At 36.5% G+C, this 15,496-nt stretch overlaps 1 protein-coding gene and 1 pseudogene across 3 annotated transcripts in view; both read left to right on the top strand.

Moving 5' to 3' along the window:
- Window positions 1–13,423, top strand: part of Rpl34 (ribosomal protein L34) — a 535,705-nt gene extending 522,282 nt beyond the window's left edge. For 2 of the 3 annotated variants that reach the window (XM_071614480.1, XM_071614481.1), the window contains exons 2-5: window positions 11,177–11,252; window positions 11,334–11,433; window positions 11,755–11,858; window positions 13,300–13,419. In XM_071614480.1, the coding sequence (XP_071470581.1) occupies window positions 11,188–11,252; window positions 11,334–11,433; window positions 11,755–11,858; window positions 13,300–13,384 (354 nt within the window). In that variant the 5' untranslated portion in view covers window positions 11,177–11,187 and the 3' untranslated portion in view covers window positions 13,385–13,419. Of the gene's footprint in view, window positions 1–9,699; window positions 9,730–11,176; window positions 11,253–11,333; window positions 11,434–11,754; window positions 11,859–13,299 lie in introns of those variants that run through there. The other variant, XM_027935493.2, reaches the window with a different exon arrangement.
- Window positions 2,562–3,769, top strand: LOC114092828 (T-complex protein 1 subunit epsilon pseudogene; annotated as a pseudogene).
- Window positions 13,424–15,496: the final 2,073 nt, after the last annotated feature.

The following is a 15,496-nucleotide window of genomic DNA, read 5'->3' as shown; positions in this document are numbered from 1 at the left end:
TAGGATTATTATCCCCACATGAAAAATAAAGAGACAATCCCAGTAAGGTTACCCTGATTTCGGATGGCCAAAGCTCATGAAGAGGAAGAAATCAAAAGAGATGGCATGAGAAAAATAGAGTTGAAGCCTTTGAGCATAGCATTTAAAACCTTCCATGATCTGGCTTCCAACTATCTGCCAAACTCATGCTCTTTGTACTCTACACCATTAATTCATCCAAAATCAACCTCCAAGCATTAACACACTGCCAGAATTTAGTGCATGCCTTTTATACCTTATTAATAATATATATCTCATTAATATATTTTTGATGGTTGCTTTAATGTTTGGAGACTGGCAGAAATTCGGTCATTATGGTTATAAATTAGTAGGCCTGTTTGTATCTAAAATAGCAGTAGTGATCTCCATCATCATAAGTACATTATTTTTAAATAGCAAGTACAAACAGAAAATCATATATTATATATGTATGACTTTATATATAGGTATTACATATAGATATATATGTATATACATATATATGTTTTAGAAGAAAATAAGCTTTTCTCGGTTTCTTAAACACCCCCCCAATCAGGGAATAAAATTATTAGTTGTTTTGTTTCTTTTATTAAAAAAGTTACTAACAATAGGAACATCTATGGGAATTTCCCACAACTATTCTTTCCTTGATCTTTCAATCATTCCCCTCCTCTACTCTAAGTAACATTGTCCAGCAAGACAACAGAGAGCACAATGACCAACAGAAACTTATTTCATTAGTAAGACAAGAAACCACTGCATTAATGTCATTTTGAAGCTAACCTATGGGGGATTTAATACAGTTGTTCTCTAACAATAGAACTTGGTTCATTTGCTACTTAAGACATGATTATTTAAATTGAAGTTAATTGGTTTCCTTACTCCCCTTTAGGGCTTTAGGCACAGAACATTTCTATTAGAAAAATCTAATTTGTTCTCAAATTCTTAGTCTAAAATTTACAGTGGTTAAAATGCGCTGATATTTTAACTATTTGTAGCAACAGTTATCTCTAAACTCCAGCTCAAGCTGACAAAGTAATTAAAGATGCAGTGACACATTTAGCAGGATTCAAGAGAAAACCCAGAGCAGCCGAGAAAGTGATGAGCAGGGGGTCTGTATCAGGGCCTCAGAGGCTGAGAAAATCTTGGGCCTCTCCTGATACTTTTCTTAAGGTTCTCAATGTCAATTTTAAAAATGAAGACATGCCAGAGAAAGATCACTAAAAAATATGACATATTTCAAATGTTTACATTGAACCAATTAATGCATTAATATCTAAGAATTTAATGTAAATACTATAATTGAGCTTCCTGCAAATAATCACAAGGTTAATAAGATATATTAATTCATGGTGCAGTACAGGCTATGAGGCATAATAATAGGATAAAGTGCAAAAGTTCTACATGAAAATCTTTCATTGTCCTGACTGTATGTAATAATTGTAAATTTTTTTATTTAAAGTTCAACTTGAATAGTAGGCTCAAGTCCAAATGCCCCCTCTCACCATTCCTTAATGGGCTCCACTTTCTTCCCATTATTTTTTAAAAAATATTTTTAAGTGCTTACCAAGCAACGCTCCAGGCATTATAAAAATATCAGTTAATAAAGAAAGGTGATACATGCCTGTAATCCCAGGGGTTTAAGAGGCTGAGGCAGGAGAATCATAAGTTTAAGGCCAGCCTCAGCAACTTAGTGAGGCCCTAGGCAACTCAACAAGACCTTGTCTCTAAATAAAATGTAAGAAGTGCTGGGGATGTGGCTGAGTGGTTAAGCACCCCTGGGTTTAATCCCTGGTCCCAAAATCGGACAAAACATCCCCAGCCTTGTGGAGTGTATTTCTAGTGAAGACAGACAATAAACAGCAAGCAATAAGCATAATAAATAAATATATACATGTTAAATCTTAAGTGTGAAACAATAGGAACAGTTTGGGGGACCTAAGGGTGCCAGTAAGGAGAGCAAAATGTAATTCAAATGAGACAGAATAAGCCTCACTGCAAAAATGACCTTGAGCAAACATGTAAAAGAAATGAGGGTGAGCCATGCATATACATAGAAAAACAGCAATCCAGGGACAGAAACAGACAGTAAAACATGGACATCAAGTTGCCTTTGTACAAACTGGAAAAATGATTCCATTATCCCCAAAATATTATCCACTACCTTAGTTGTTCTAAAGAGGAATTTAAGTTATCACATTAATAGGTAGTGTGAAGGAAATTTACAAATCCAATACCCATTCCTGACATAAAAAGTAAATTAAGAAATGCTAATTAATGGCTATTTTATTAATACATAATTTAATGGAGAATACTGCAAATTTTCCTACTAAAGTCAGGAACAAGGCAAAAAGGACCATTAGCTACACTACTGTAGAGTACTGTTATTTGTGGTATCAGCTAATGGGATTGGACAGGAGGTATAAGAACTAGAAACACCAAAGTTAATTTTAAAGGTTAATAATAATAAGAAAAATTTAGTAAGGTAGCAGGAAAACAAAAATCCATTGCCTTCAATTTAAAAGAACATAGTGAATGGAATAATGGAAAAGAAGTCATTTGCATTAGCAACAAAGCAAATAAAATACCTAGAAACAAACTTAATAGGAAACATACAAAGCCTATATGACAAAACTTTAAAAACTGCAAAATCCACAGTGGGCTCCAAAGTTGTTAACAGTTGTCATTGACAAATGGCCAAGATTACTGTGAATGCTGTCCTCACAGATACGGAATGGAAAGATGTTGACTTTGAGCTCAACAAAGTAGAAAACAAAGTGGGTGGGAGGCTGGAGGACACCAAACTTATTCAGGGTGTAATCGTGGAAAAGGATTTCGTCACCCACCTATGCTAAAAAAAAATAGAAAATGCTAAACTTGCAATTCTCACATGTCCCTTTGAACCACCTAAACCAAAGACAAAGCACAAGCTGGATGTACTCTGTGGAATATTTTAAAGCCCTTCAAAAATATGAAAAGGAGAAGTTTGAAGAGATGATTCAACAAATTAAAGAAACTGGTGCTAACCTAGCCATTTGCCAGTGGGGCTTTGATGATAAAGCAAATCATTTACTTCTTCAGAATAACCTGCCTGCAGTTCATTGGATAGGAGGACCTGAAATTGAGCTGATTGCCATTGCAATGGGAGGATGGATTGTCCCTTGATTCTCAGAACTCAAGCTCAAGAAGCTGGGCTTTGCCAGTCTGGGTACAAGAGATTTCATTTGGCACAACTAAAGATAAGATGCTTGTCATTGAGCAGTGCAAGAATTCCAGAACTATAAACATCTTCATTAGAAGAGGAAATAAGATGATCATTGAAGAAGCAAACGGTCCCATCATGATACTTTGTGTGTCATCCAGAACCTCATCCATGATAATAATGTGGTGTATGGAGGAGGTGCTGCTGAAATAACTTGTGCTTTGGCAGTTATCCAAGAGGCAGATAAGTGCCCAACCTTGAAGCAGTAGATCATGAGAACTTTTGCAGACGCATTTGAGGTCATCCCCATGGCCCTTTCTGAATACAGTGGCATGAATCCCATCCAGATGATGACTGTAGTCAAGCCAGACAAGTTAAGGAGATGAACCTGTTCTTGGAATTGGCTTTTTACACAAGGGTGCAAATGATATGCAACATGTCATAGAAATCTTGATTAGCAAAAAGCAACAGATATCTCTTGCAACACAAACTGTTAGAATGATTTTGAAGCTTGATGATATTTGTAAGCCTAGAGAATCTGAAGAATAAAAAAGAAGTTTAGAATAAAATGTAGTAGCAAGATCCACTATTGCAATTAAATAAATGAGTGTCTTGTGATGCAGCTACAGTTATTTATTATTACTTCCCTTTTTCAGATACTTCAGATGCTCTAATAAAAATAGTTGTTTGGTAACCATGATTTCACCTGTTCAGAGCTGTGTAATTGTAACAGAATGCTGTTTCACAAGCTTTTGTATTCATTAAAAAGATCTCTTTAAACAACAACAACAACAAAAGAAAGAAAATAAGTCAAGATGGAAAATTTCAATCTAGAATAGGAAGTGGAAAGCTTAGAATTGAAAATACAATAACTCACATTAATGAGTTGGATGAATTTCACAGTACATTAGACATAGCTGAAGAAAGAACTAGTGAACTGAAAGGACAGGAAAAAAGAAGTCTGAAGCAAGGAAGAACAAATAGTTGCAAGTTTTAAAAAGACAGATATAAATCATGGAGGTTTAAAATATGATCCTAAAATCAGTGATACTTTATTCAAGAGTAAGGATATATTTACCTATCCTTTGAATCTGGGTGGGCTTGTGTCAGTCATGACCAATAGATTATGTCAGAAGTGGTGCTATGTGATTTCCAAGTTTCAGTTATAAAAGGTCATGCAGCTTCTGCTGGTTATCTTAGAATACTTTCTAAGATGTTCCTTCTTGAGAACCTCTCTTTCAGAAACAAGCTGCCATTTGTGAAAACTCTAGTCCTTACAAAATGGCTAGATGTGAATGTGCTGGTTGAAAGTTCCAGGTGAGCCAGGTATTGAATTTAAAAAGTATTCAGATGATTCTAGCCCCTCTCCAATGGCTAGCTTTATATGTCAACTTGACTGGGCTCAAATGTTGAGAGCCACAGCCGAAGGGGCCCCAGCAAACTTCCAGCTGCCAGCAAACTTCCAGCTGCCAGCTGATGATTGGCTCACAGCGGCCCAGCAAACTTTTAGCTGCCAACTGATTGGCTCCTCTGCGGTGATGCTCATTGGGCTGTTCCCCCGCCCCCCATGGAGCTGCTCATTGGGGGACTTTTTTTGGCTCTGCCCACAGGACCCAGCCAATCAGCCTCAAGAGCAGGAGGAGTGGGGGAAGTGGAGAGGCTTGTGGGAAGCCGGTGGTGGCAGTTGGGCTCTGAAGGTTTTTCATGAGGAGCTGGGTGGTTTGGTGTGTGTGTTCTAAAAATAAAGTTCGTTTCTTTTGACAAGTGGCTCCTGAATTGTGCCCAGCCAGGCTGCAGCACTCAAATAGCTAGTAAAGTATTATTTCTGGGTACATCTAATGCAGGTTTTTCCAAATAAAATTGGTATTGGAATCAATATATGTAACCTTCACCAGTGCAGGTGGGCATTCAATATGCTGGGAGCCTAGATAGAAAAAAATGTGGAGAAAAGATGAATTTTCTCTCTGTTTGGCCTACAACATTCATTTTCTTCTGACCTATACATCAGTGCTCCTGGTTCTTAGGACTTTGGACTCTGGAACTTGCACCATTGGTTTTCCTAGTTATCCAGGTCACAGATAGAGAGATCATGGAACCCCTACAGTCTCCATAATCACATGAATCAATCCCTAATCATATGAACCAATTCCTATAATTTCTATAATAAATAGATAAATAACCTATTGGTTCTGTGTCTCTGGAGAACTCCAATTACATCCCATCTGCTCAAGTCACCCCCCACTGAGGTTCTATTCATTGTTATTAAAGACAAACTGCAGAAATTACTGACCCAAGGAATCCATGAACATACTAAAATGCTTGTTATTTAATGCTGTTAAGTCTTCATTAGTTTATTATGTAGCAACTGATAACCATAAAAATATCTAGAGATACAATGATATGAATGCAGTATACATTGGAATTTCAAAAAGAGAAAAAAATGGGGCAATAGCCATACTTGAACAGGTTATAAGTGAGAATTTTCTAAAACTCATGAAACACATCAAAAGAAAGATTTGAAAATTCCTATAAGGGGCTGGGGGAGTTGCTCAATGGTAGAGTACTTGCCCAACATGTATGAGGGCCCTCAGTTCAATCCCCAATACTTAAAAAAAAAAAAGGTATATTGTAGTAAAACTAATGCAAACCAAACCTAGAAGACTTCTAGAGGAAAAAAAAAACATAAACAAAACACCAATTCCTTCTAAAGGAGTGAAAATAAGACTATAATTTCTGACTTCTTATGATAGAAGGAAAAAAAGAAAGATATGTTCAAAAAACAGAAAAACAACTGGAAGCACTGAATTCTATATGAAGTATATAATGGCTACCAGCACATTCCTTCAGCCCTCTTTGGATTTTGACTTTATTTATGATCAACTGATTAGTAATCTTAATTATATTGGCAAAATTCCCTTTACCATGTACCTTATGATCCACCAATTCCAATAAACTCAACTGAAATATGTACACTATCTTCATCCAAAGACATGTATCATGATGTTCACAGAAGCACTAGTCATAATAGCCCAAACTTGGAAAGCACTCAATCCCTTGAACAGGAGAATAATAAGTAAGTGCTCAGTGAAATGCTACATAGCAGTAAGAATGAAAAATAATATGGAGGAGCCAGGTGCAGTGATGCACGCCCGTAATCTCAGCAGCTCAGGAGGCTAAGGCAGGAGGATCACGAGTGCAAAGACAGCTTCAGCAAAAGTGAGGTGCTAAGTGACTCAGTGAGACCCTATTTCTAAATAAAATACAAAATACGGCTGAGGATGTGGCTCTGTGGTTGAATGCTCCTGAGTTCAATTCCCAGTACCCAAAAAACAAAGAAAAATAATATAGATGAATCTCATAAACATAAAAATTGAGCAAAAGAAGTTAGACAAAAAGAATTGTCATATAAAATGCAAAAAATAGGACATATATGTGGGGTTAGAAATCAGGATTATCCTTAGAAAGCTGGCAAAGGAACAGAAGGAGGAATGGAGACCCACTTGGAGCACTGAGGATATTGTCTTCAACTGGGTGTGTTTAATTTGTAAAAATTTCTCATGATATATGCTTATTATTTGTCAATATCTTAAATTATGGCTTCTAAAAATCTTGAAATATCTAAAAATAATCTTTGCCAAATAGCTAGAAATAATAGAAGAATCACTCAAGATAGTTGAAAGTAAAATTTAATAAACAATGTAATATGTTTCTAAATACTAGCAACAAATAACTAGATGACATAGTTTAAAAGTCACCATTACAACAGAATAAGAAAATGTCAGGTACCTAGAAATTAATCTAACAAAAGTCATGCAAATCTCTATAGAAAAAAATCATAAAACTTTATTCAGGGACATTAAAGAGGACTTAAAAACATGGAGAGATATATTATTTTACTTAGAAAAACTTCATATAAATATATTAGTTTTTCTCTAGTTGATCCATAGATTTAATGCAGATGTAAACAAAATCCAGATTATCTGACTCTAAAATGTATCTGGAAAAGAAAAAGTCAATAATTTCCTTTCTGTAAAGATGGAAAGATGGTACATATGTGCCCTTCCTGTGGACAGGATTTACTAATGAATGAAGAAAATGTGAAACTGATTTAAAAAAATAAAAGACAAAGTGACCAGTGGTACACAATAAAAAGGCAGATACAGACCCACAGATATATAAGCTTCGGTATATGACAAAGTTACTATATCAGATTGGTGAGGAAAGAAGTGATAATGCAGTAAATGAAGAAGGAAAAGATGGATATTCACATGGAAATAAAGAAAATTGTATCTTTAACTCATTCTATACAGAAAAATAAAATTCTAAATGATTCTATAAAAAGGCTTTAAGTTATTAGAAGTTATAGGTGAATATCTTCTAGACCTGAGTAGAAAAGGATTTTTTAAACAGGACATAAAAAGCACAAACTCAGAAAAAATTGATGAATTCGACCACATTAAAATTAATAACCTTTATCAAAACCCTTTAAATAAACAAATGTTAAACCTCAAAGGTTCCCAGTCCAAACCAGAAAAAAAAATCTAGGATAGGTTCATCACAAATTCATAAAATATTTAGTAAGTGTACCCAGAAATTAATGAACAGAGAACCGAAATGGAGAAAAAGATTAATAAAAAACAAGTGAGGTCCTTTGAAATTTTTAATAAGATGGCCATATCTCTGGCAAGACTGATCAGGAAAAATGCAAATTCAGATTGAAAGAGAGGAAAAAATTACATTATAAAACTAGGTTAAGTGCAATATGGGAAAACTACAATAGGGAGATGGCTTTTTCTTTTCTGGTATGGTGGTGGGGGGGAGCATGGACAGAAATGTAATTTGCAATACAGTGTGTAAAGGGCTCCCATCTGTGCACTCATCTGCCCAGCAGAATCTTTCTAGAAATATAGAGAACATATTCTTAGTAAATATTTGCATTCATTCATTCAAAAACCAGTCTTGGCTCTCTATGACAGCTTCCATCCAAATGGCTAACACAGAAGAAGAGGATTTCATAAGTCAAAAATCAAAAAACTGGAAAGGAGAAAAACAGTTCATGACCAGATTAGGAGAGGAGCAGCTATTTAAGAGAGAACCTTCCATCTGGTGTCATGACAAAGATGGCAACGATGTGGGGCATAACAGAATTAACAAATCACACAATTCAAGGCAGACATCTATTATGGACAGTGCATCTGCCCTCACTCTCCTGATTTCTGAGTTTGCTAGTTGGATTGAGAAACCTAAAGAAAACTTGAGTGGGTACAGGGGTGCTCTATTCCAAATCCTCTCTTCTGAGGGCCTTCCTCACGACACTGCCTATGACTTCAGGAAGGTGCCATGGTCAAGATACAACAGGCCAATAAATGGCTAATGTGTGAGCACAAACTCCCTTGATGGTTTGTGACATCTATGAAGAGCCATCTTAATTCCAGAGCTCCCTATTAGGTAGCTGAGGCCTCAGTTACTACCACATAGTGAGTCACCTGATTCTGCCCTCTTCAGCTCCTTCAGTTGTATTTTCTGTGAGCCCTCTCCAATAAACTAGCACTCAGTTCTCTCAGTATACTTCTGGGGAACCTCATCTAAGATAAAAACTTAAAGGCTCCTTTAGCATGCTCCCTTAAGAGTCCAAGCAAAGCACTCATGACTTTTTTGGAGGTCATGAATCCCTTTGACAATATGATAAAAGGTAAGAACTCAATTTTCAGAAAAAATACAGACTCTTAAACCTTAAACGTACTTTTTTTTAGAGATTTTTATCCTTCCTTTTCCTTGTCTTTATAGCCCACCTCAAATTTTACCACTCAGGGAAAGCCTGAAGTAGCTCTTTGTACATGATCACAAAATTAGTCACCATTTATTGAGCACTAACTCTCTGTAAGACCCGGTGCTAAGTGCTTGGACTTTCAGGATGCCTTTGATCATGACATAACACTGCAGGGTAGTTACTAATATCTTCCTTTTAAAGATTTAAGGGCTTCGCCAAAGAAACATAGTTAGTAATTAACAGATACTGGCTTAACACTCTAATTTGTTTGTAAAGCTTGTACCCTGAGTAAGTGACAAAAAGACTGGAAGGTCCTCGAAGGTCAGTCATCTAATGAGGTGTCAGGATTTAAATCCAGGTCTAACTCCAGAGGTCGCGGCTCTTTAAGTTAAACTCGTCGTAGAGCCCGTGCTAATGAAGGAAGTTGACTTTGTCCCGCCTCAGTAGTTCTGGGTTCCTCTGTCATTAGTGTATGCTTCCATAACCATTCCCAAAACATCTCCGTGCGGCGTTGCTCCACACTACTAGGGAATTTCCCCACCCACTGCAGACTCGGTTTAGGGCGGCGACTATATGCGTCCCCGCCTACCAAGGGAGATGCGTCGGCTTCCGTACAACATGGCGGCATTCTTACCGTCACGCCGCTGGTTCTAACGCCACTTCCTGTCTTGCGCATTCGTATTTGACTTTTGACCTCTCCGCTGCTTTCTTCTTCCTCTTCCGGGGACTGGGTTTAGAGGTATGGTGTCTTGTTTTTTTCTCTGTGTACTTATGCCCTGTATAATCGGCCGCCATCCGAGAAATCGCGGGAGCAGGGAGCTCTTAGGAATAGTTCTTTGAATTGGAGTGAGGGTAAGGGGCATAACAGGGAGGCTGTTGGTGAAAAGGTCCTGTACTTTTAGCTTCGAAAAACCGTCAATCCTGGCTGCCCTTCCGAGGAAGCGAGGAGCCGGAACTCTACCTTGGTAGTGCGGCATTTGGAGGCACAAACCAGTGGTGGCTGCGTTGATTGAGTCTGGGAAGTCGCCGAGCATTTTTAGATCATAACACCCTCGTTTTAGTATCTCGGCAGTAGAAGTCCTGCTTAGGGAGGGAGAGGAACCTGGCAGTTTTGGATAGTTGCTTCAATGCCAGCTTCTGTTTTCGGCGATAGTAAGGGAGAGAAAATGTGATAAAGGGAGTTTTTCGTGTTGGTTTTGGAGATGAAAAAGAAATAGTGGCTTCTTGGGTCTTAGTGGCCTTCTGTGTCAGTATCGGTGTCTGATGGCTGCGTGTTAGTGTAATGTTAGTAAGCAGGTTATGACATCAAAGGCACTTCACAGTTCTGTGGTGAAGCGGTTACAAAGTTTGGAACAAAGATTGAGCTGGTTTTTCTTACGCTTTTTGTTAATTGGAATAGTTCATTCCCAAATGAAATCGTTTGTTGTATGGCCGATTTGCTAAGTAACAACATCAAGTCGCAGTTCCATTTTATAAATGGAGGGGGAAAGTGGTGCCATAGTCCAAACACACCAAAAACCAAAGAAAGGCAGGTTTTCTTGACTAAAATGCTACTTTGGGGCAAGACCTGGAATCCTGAATGCATCTTAATATGTGCCACCCACAGTTGGGAAAAATAGTTTATCATTTAATCTTAATGACAACTTTCTAAATTAGGTAAAATATCCCATTTTAGAGGAAAAAATGCAAACTCTTTTCAGTATATTTTGCCATTGAATGGAATAGCTAAGGATTCAACTTTAAGGGGTCACTTTTCTCTTTATTTAAACTGAGGTTTCTCCTACTTACCAGGTACTACATTTCTGGACCCCACTCCTAACAAAATCTGGCTCTTTGAAGAAGGAGCCTGTTAACCAAAATTTTAATGAAGTGCCACATTTGATTTATCAGTGGGAGAAGTGACATTCATTTTCGCTTTAATGTAAAGTCTTTTAAAATATCTTGGGGCTGGGGTTATGGCTCAGCTGTAGAGCAGTAGCATGACTTGTGCAAGGCCCTGGATTCCATCCTCAGTGTCACATAAAAATAAGTAAATAAATGGAATAAAGTTTTTTTAAAAAATCTTAATATAAAGGTATTACTTATAAATGTGTATCTGTGTATATGGATGATATAAATTATGTGATGATGCTTTGAGCTTTGAATTGTTTGTAATGACAAAACTTGATTTTATTAATTTTTAATTTAGGCACTCAGAATGGTTCAGCGTTTGACATACCGTCGTAGGCTTTCCTACAACACAGCCTCTAACAAAACCAGGCTGTAAGTATTTCCAAAATTTAAAATATATATTGGCATTTACTTCACTGAATACTGAACTGTTTACTATTATCTCACTTTTAGGTCTCGAACCCCTGGTAATAGAATTGTTTATCTTTATACAAAGAAGGTTGGGAAAGCACCAAAATCTGCATGTGGTGTGTGCCCAGGCAGACTTAGAGGGGTAAGTGATGCTTCTGCCATGAACAATATATAGTAAGGGTTTAACTTGTGTGCATTAATCCCTTGATAAGAAAATGAATGAAGGAAAGGGCACCACTAAGATGATTGAGAATTGCTAACCCTCTTAAGATCCAAATCAGTCCAGAACGTGGATTGTTTTTTATTTTTTAAAACCAATATGGAAAGTGTGGTAAAATGTCCTTTGGAATATATTGGTACACCATTTCCCTTTGTAACCTAGTTTACATTTGAATTTACCACCCATCAAAACCGGGCAAAGTTATTAGTATCATAAGGTAATTTCAATATTTTCCTTATGCAGGTTCGTGCTGTGAGACCTAAAGTTCTTATGAGATTGTCTAAAACAAAAAAACATGTCAGCAGGGCCTATGGTGGTTCCATGTGTGCTAAATGTGTTCGTGATAGGTAAGTGAAATGTTTAAATCAAATGGACTTTTTTTGGCAAATATATATATGTGTGTGTACTACCTGTTTGCTAGTCGTTGTTAGAAGACTGATTAAAAAAAAATAACTAATTTTAAACAAGTTCAAAGCTCGGGAATACTTAATGCTAGATAAATTAAAAGATTGCAGTTTTATGAGGGAGGCAGGTAAGAAGACCTGCATAGATGGAAAAGTAGAAGAGCCAGACTGAAAGATTTTACAGGATAAAAGGCAGGTTTTCTGCTTAGATCTTAAAAACATGGGAATTTGTGCATTTTGAGCAGTGCAGAGACTCCTTTGGTGTGCTATAAACAAATTAAAGCATGGTGATGGTGAAGTCATTGGATCAAAAAAGATGGGTATTTGGAAGGTAGAGTTTCTCTTTGCAAAGGGTGAGGAAATGACACTTTAAGACCTGATGGCTGAATGGTGGGGAGGCTGTGGGGAGCGGAAATGTAGAGGGCTGTGTCTTTAGTTATAGGAAAGAATTATAGTAGTAAAGGTAAATGTAGTATTGAAGTTTATGTCGTCAATGTGTATTAGTCAGGTGTTAAATTCACATAGCCAGTAAATGACAAGGTCAAGATTGAGTCCAGATTTTTTTAAGACCTTTAATCTTAACCCTACTGGTTTCATTAAATTGCCTCTAAAGAAGAACTCAGTGGAAGGAATTGAGTTCAAGTGAAGAAGTTGATTCAGAGGAGTAGTTTGCCTCCAGTCTATTCAGGTGGTTCTACAAAGTGGTCTAGCTGAGTCCTAAACCACATTTTTTGACACCATACCTTGCATGTGCCATTCTGCCTTTATAAAGGGGCACTAAATTATGACTTCTGTAAGAAACAGGAAAACTATAAGCTGAGTCACGAGCTTCAAGCTACAGTTGATTGGCTTTTTACTAGTAAACTTTATTGAATCTAATTATTTGGGCACATTAAGATAAATTCTCAGGCCTAGCTCTTTTACCCTTTATTTTTAGTTCTATCTCATAGCTGATTTTTACTGAAAACTTGCAATAACATGACTAGAACATTCTAAGATATTTTGCTAATGAAGTAATATCCATGTGTTTTGAATCCCAATAATTAAGAAATTGTAAGTGGAAACTTACTAAGTGGTGGGGTGGTCTCTTGTGGTTATGATTTTATAAGTTGATCATGACTCAGAAGAGGAGGGCAGATAATATGACTTGCATGGAATTATAGAATTACATGTTTTGTTTTAAATATTTTCTTAGTTTTAGATGGACTCAATATCTTTATTGCTTATTTTTAAGTGGTGCAGAGGATCAAATCCAGTTCCTCACATGTGCAGGGCAAGCGCTCCACCACTAAGCTACAAGCCCAGAATGACTTGTTTTTCCAGGTTTCTTGATGGCTTTACTTTCATATTTTGGAGACTATTCATAAAATATTTTTCTTTCTAGGATCAAGCGTGCTTTCCTTATTGAGGAACAGAAAATCGTTGTGAAAGTGTTGAAGGCACAAGCACAGAGTCAGAAAGCTAAATAAAAAAAAATGAAGCTTTGAATAATAAAAAGTCAAAAGGCTTGTTCTGTGTTATTTGTGTTTTGTTATGTTTTAGTATACAGGATTGCTTTCTACATTATTTGAGACCCCTATGATTTTAGTTGATTTTATTTTTCTAAAGGAAACAATAATTGAAGATAACTAATTGCTATAATTTTTTGATGGCAACTCTAGCTACTATTTTGCCACACAAATGCCTTTTCTCAAGCATAGGAATGGTTTAGGGGAAATCATCCTGTTCAAGCCTTGATACCACCTTGATAGTTTTCATAGCATGTCTTTTTTACATCACCTAGTCAGAAACTCAGATCATCAAGTTACTTGGAACATTTTTACACCATACACTTCTAAATCCTTAGTTCAATTCAGCAATGGTGTCTTAACCCCTTCAACAAGTACTGGACTCCTACTGTCTATAAAACCTTAGGGTGTGGGTGTAGTGAAATTGAAAGTGGATTTGTGGTCCAGGTCAGAACATTAAAATACAGAACTTTTATTTTCTGACAATCCTGTGACAACTTGATTGTTGCCATTTTACAATTAAAGAAACAGGAAGAGCTTGTGCACAACCAGAAAATTTTGAACCTTTTGCAAGGCTTTTTGCTGATGGTGTAAATTAAAATTTAATTTAGTAATTTAAAATGCTGTGGGTTCCCTGACAAATGCCTTAGCTGAAATGAAAGATGACCCTTACTATCAATATTGATGGACATTGAGATTTATTAGGTTTCCTCCCAAATCTGTTCTGAGAATTGTTAAGCATTCAGGTTAATGGAATTGTCTTTTATAATGTTTAATTGCAGTATTAAAAATGGGATTTTTTAGATAGGGGCATAATAAAAAAAGCTTTTGACCTCTAGAGTAGATTAATCTTACGTTTTCCCATGACAGGCTTGTATATTGTACTGTAGCAAGGTATTTTGCTCCCTATGGTGGGTGTTGGTCTAAGAGTCTTAAGACTTATAACATTTTCAAACAACAGTGAGCCCTAAAACAATAAAATAGATTACCTACTGATTGCTCTGACTAGTTTTTACAAGGCTTGAGGTAATTTTTCAAAGACAGCTACAAAGGAGAAAGCCTCAATTTGCCAGCTCAATATAAAGTTTTTGCTGGTCAAGGCTCTTCTTGCCTCTCTACTTCTCCCAAGTTTGGTACAGCATGACTAAACACAGGCTCTTAACTGGTGGGGACTATCAAGTTTCAGCAAAATAAGAAATGGATTAACTAAGAAATTTGAGAAGCTAAAGCATACATACTTTTCAAAGAATTAAACAATTTGGAAAGTATGAGAAAGCAATGAAAAGAATCTCATTTAATTTTAATAGATATTTTCCCTCCCATTTTTTTTCCCCACAGCATAAGGTAGATATTATACATCAAAATTGAAAGCATACTGTATAAATCCTCAACCCTTACCCCCCCTCACACACAAGCCCTGAGATTGTTTTGAAAAATTTAGTGGCTATGCCATCAAATCCATGTACCATAATTTAAATATTCCCTTTCTTGCGAACATTCGAGCTATTTCCAGTTTTTCTCTTAAAATTTAAGATCATTCTTAGATAATTAGTTATTTCATTTAATGATAATTACTTTTAAAAATTCATAAACTGGTATTGAAGTACAGTACTTGGAAAATGAAAGAAAACTGATTAGTGTGAACATAGGACCACTTCTGTCCAAGACAGCAAAATGGGCTCTATAACTGCTGGGTTTTGATTTTTTTAAAAATGCAGACTTTATTGAATCCAGTTCTGTGTGTGACAAAGTAATCTTGACAGGTTCCTGACAAGACATGTGAATGTAGTCAGTGGTTTTCTTTTTAAATGTCTAGAATTTCTCCTTCCATTGAATTGCTTATAAATTCTATAGAAGGTTGAAGGGCCTGTTACCCTTAAAAGCAGAAAATCCATATGTTAACAAGTTAGATTTTGTTTTCAGTAGTTTAATAACATTTATCATTTTTATTCTAATGATTAAGAGCTTGGGCTCCCAAAAGTTTGATAGTCAGGGCTATGTCCAACTTTAGTTATAAGCTATGCATCTTACCAAACTAAAATCATACATACCAGGGCATGGTGGTACATGCCT

Source organism: Marmota flaviventris, chromosome 7 (genome assembly GCF_047511675.1).
Source record: "Marmota flaviventris isolate mMarFla1 chromosome 7, mMarFla1.hap1, whole genome shotgun sequence".
NCBI lineage: Eukaryota > Metazoa > Chordata > Mammalia > Rodentia > Sciuridae > Marmota > Marmota flaviventris.
The sequence above is the reverse complement of the archived record's forward strand: the minus strand, read 5'-3'. Positions and strand labels throughout refer to the sequence as shown.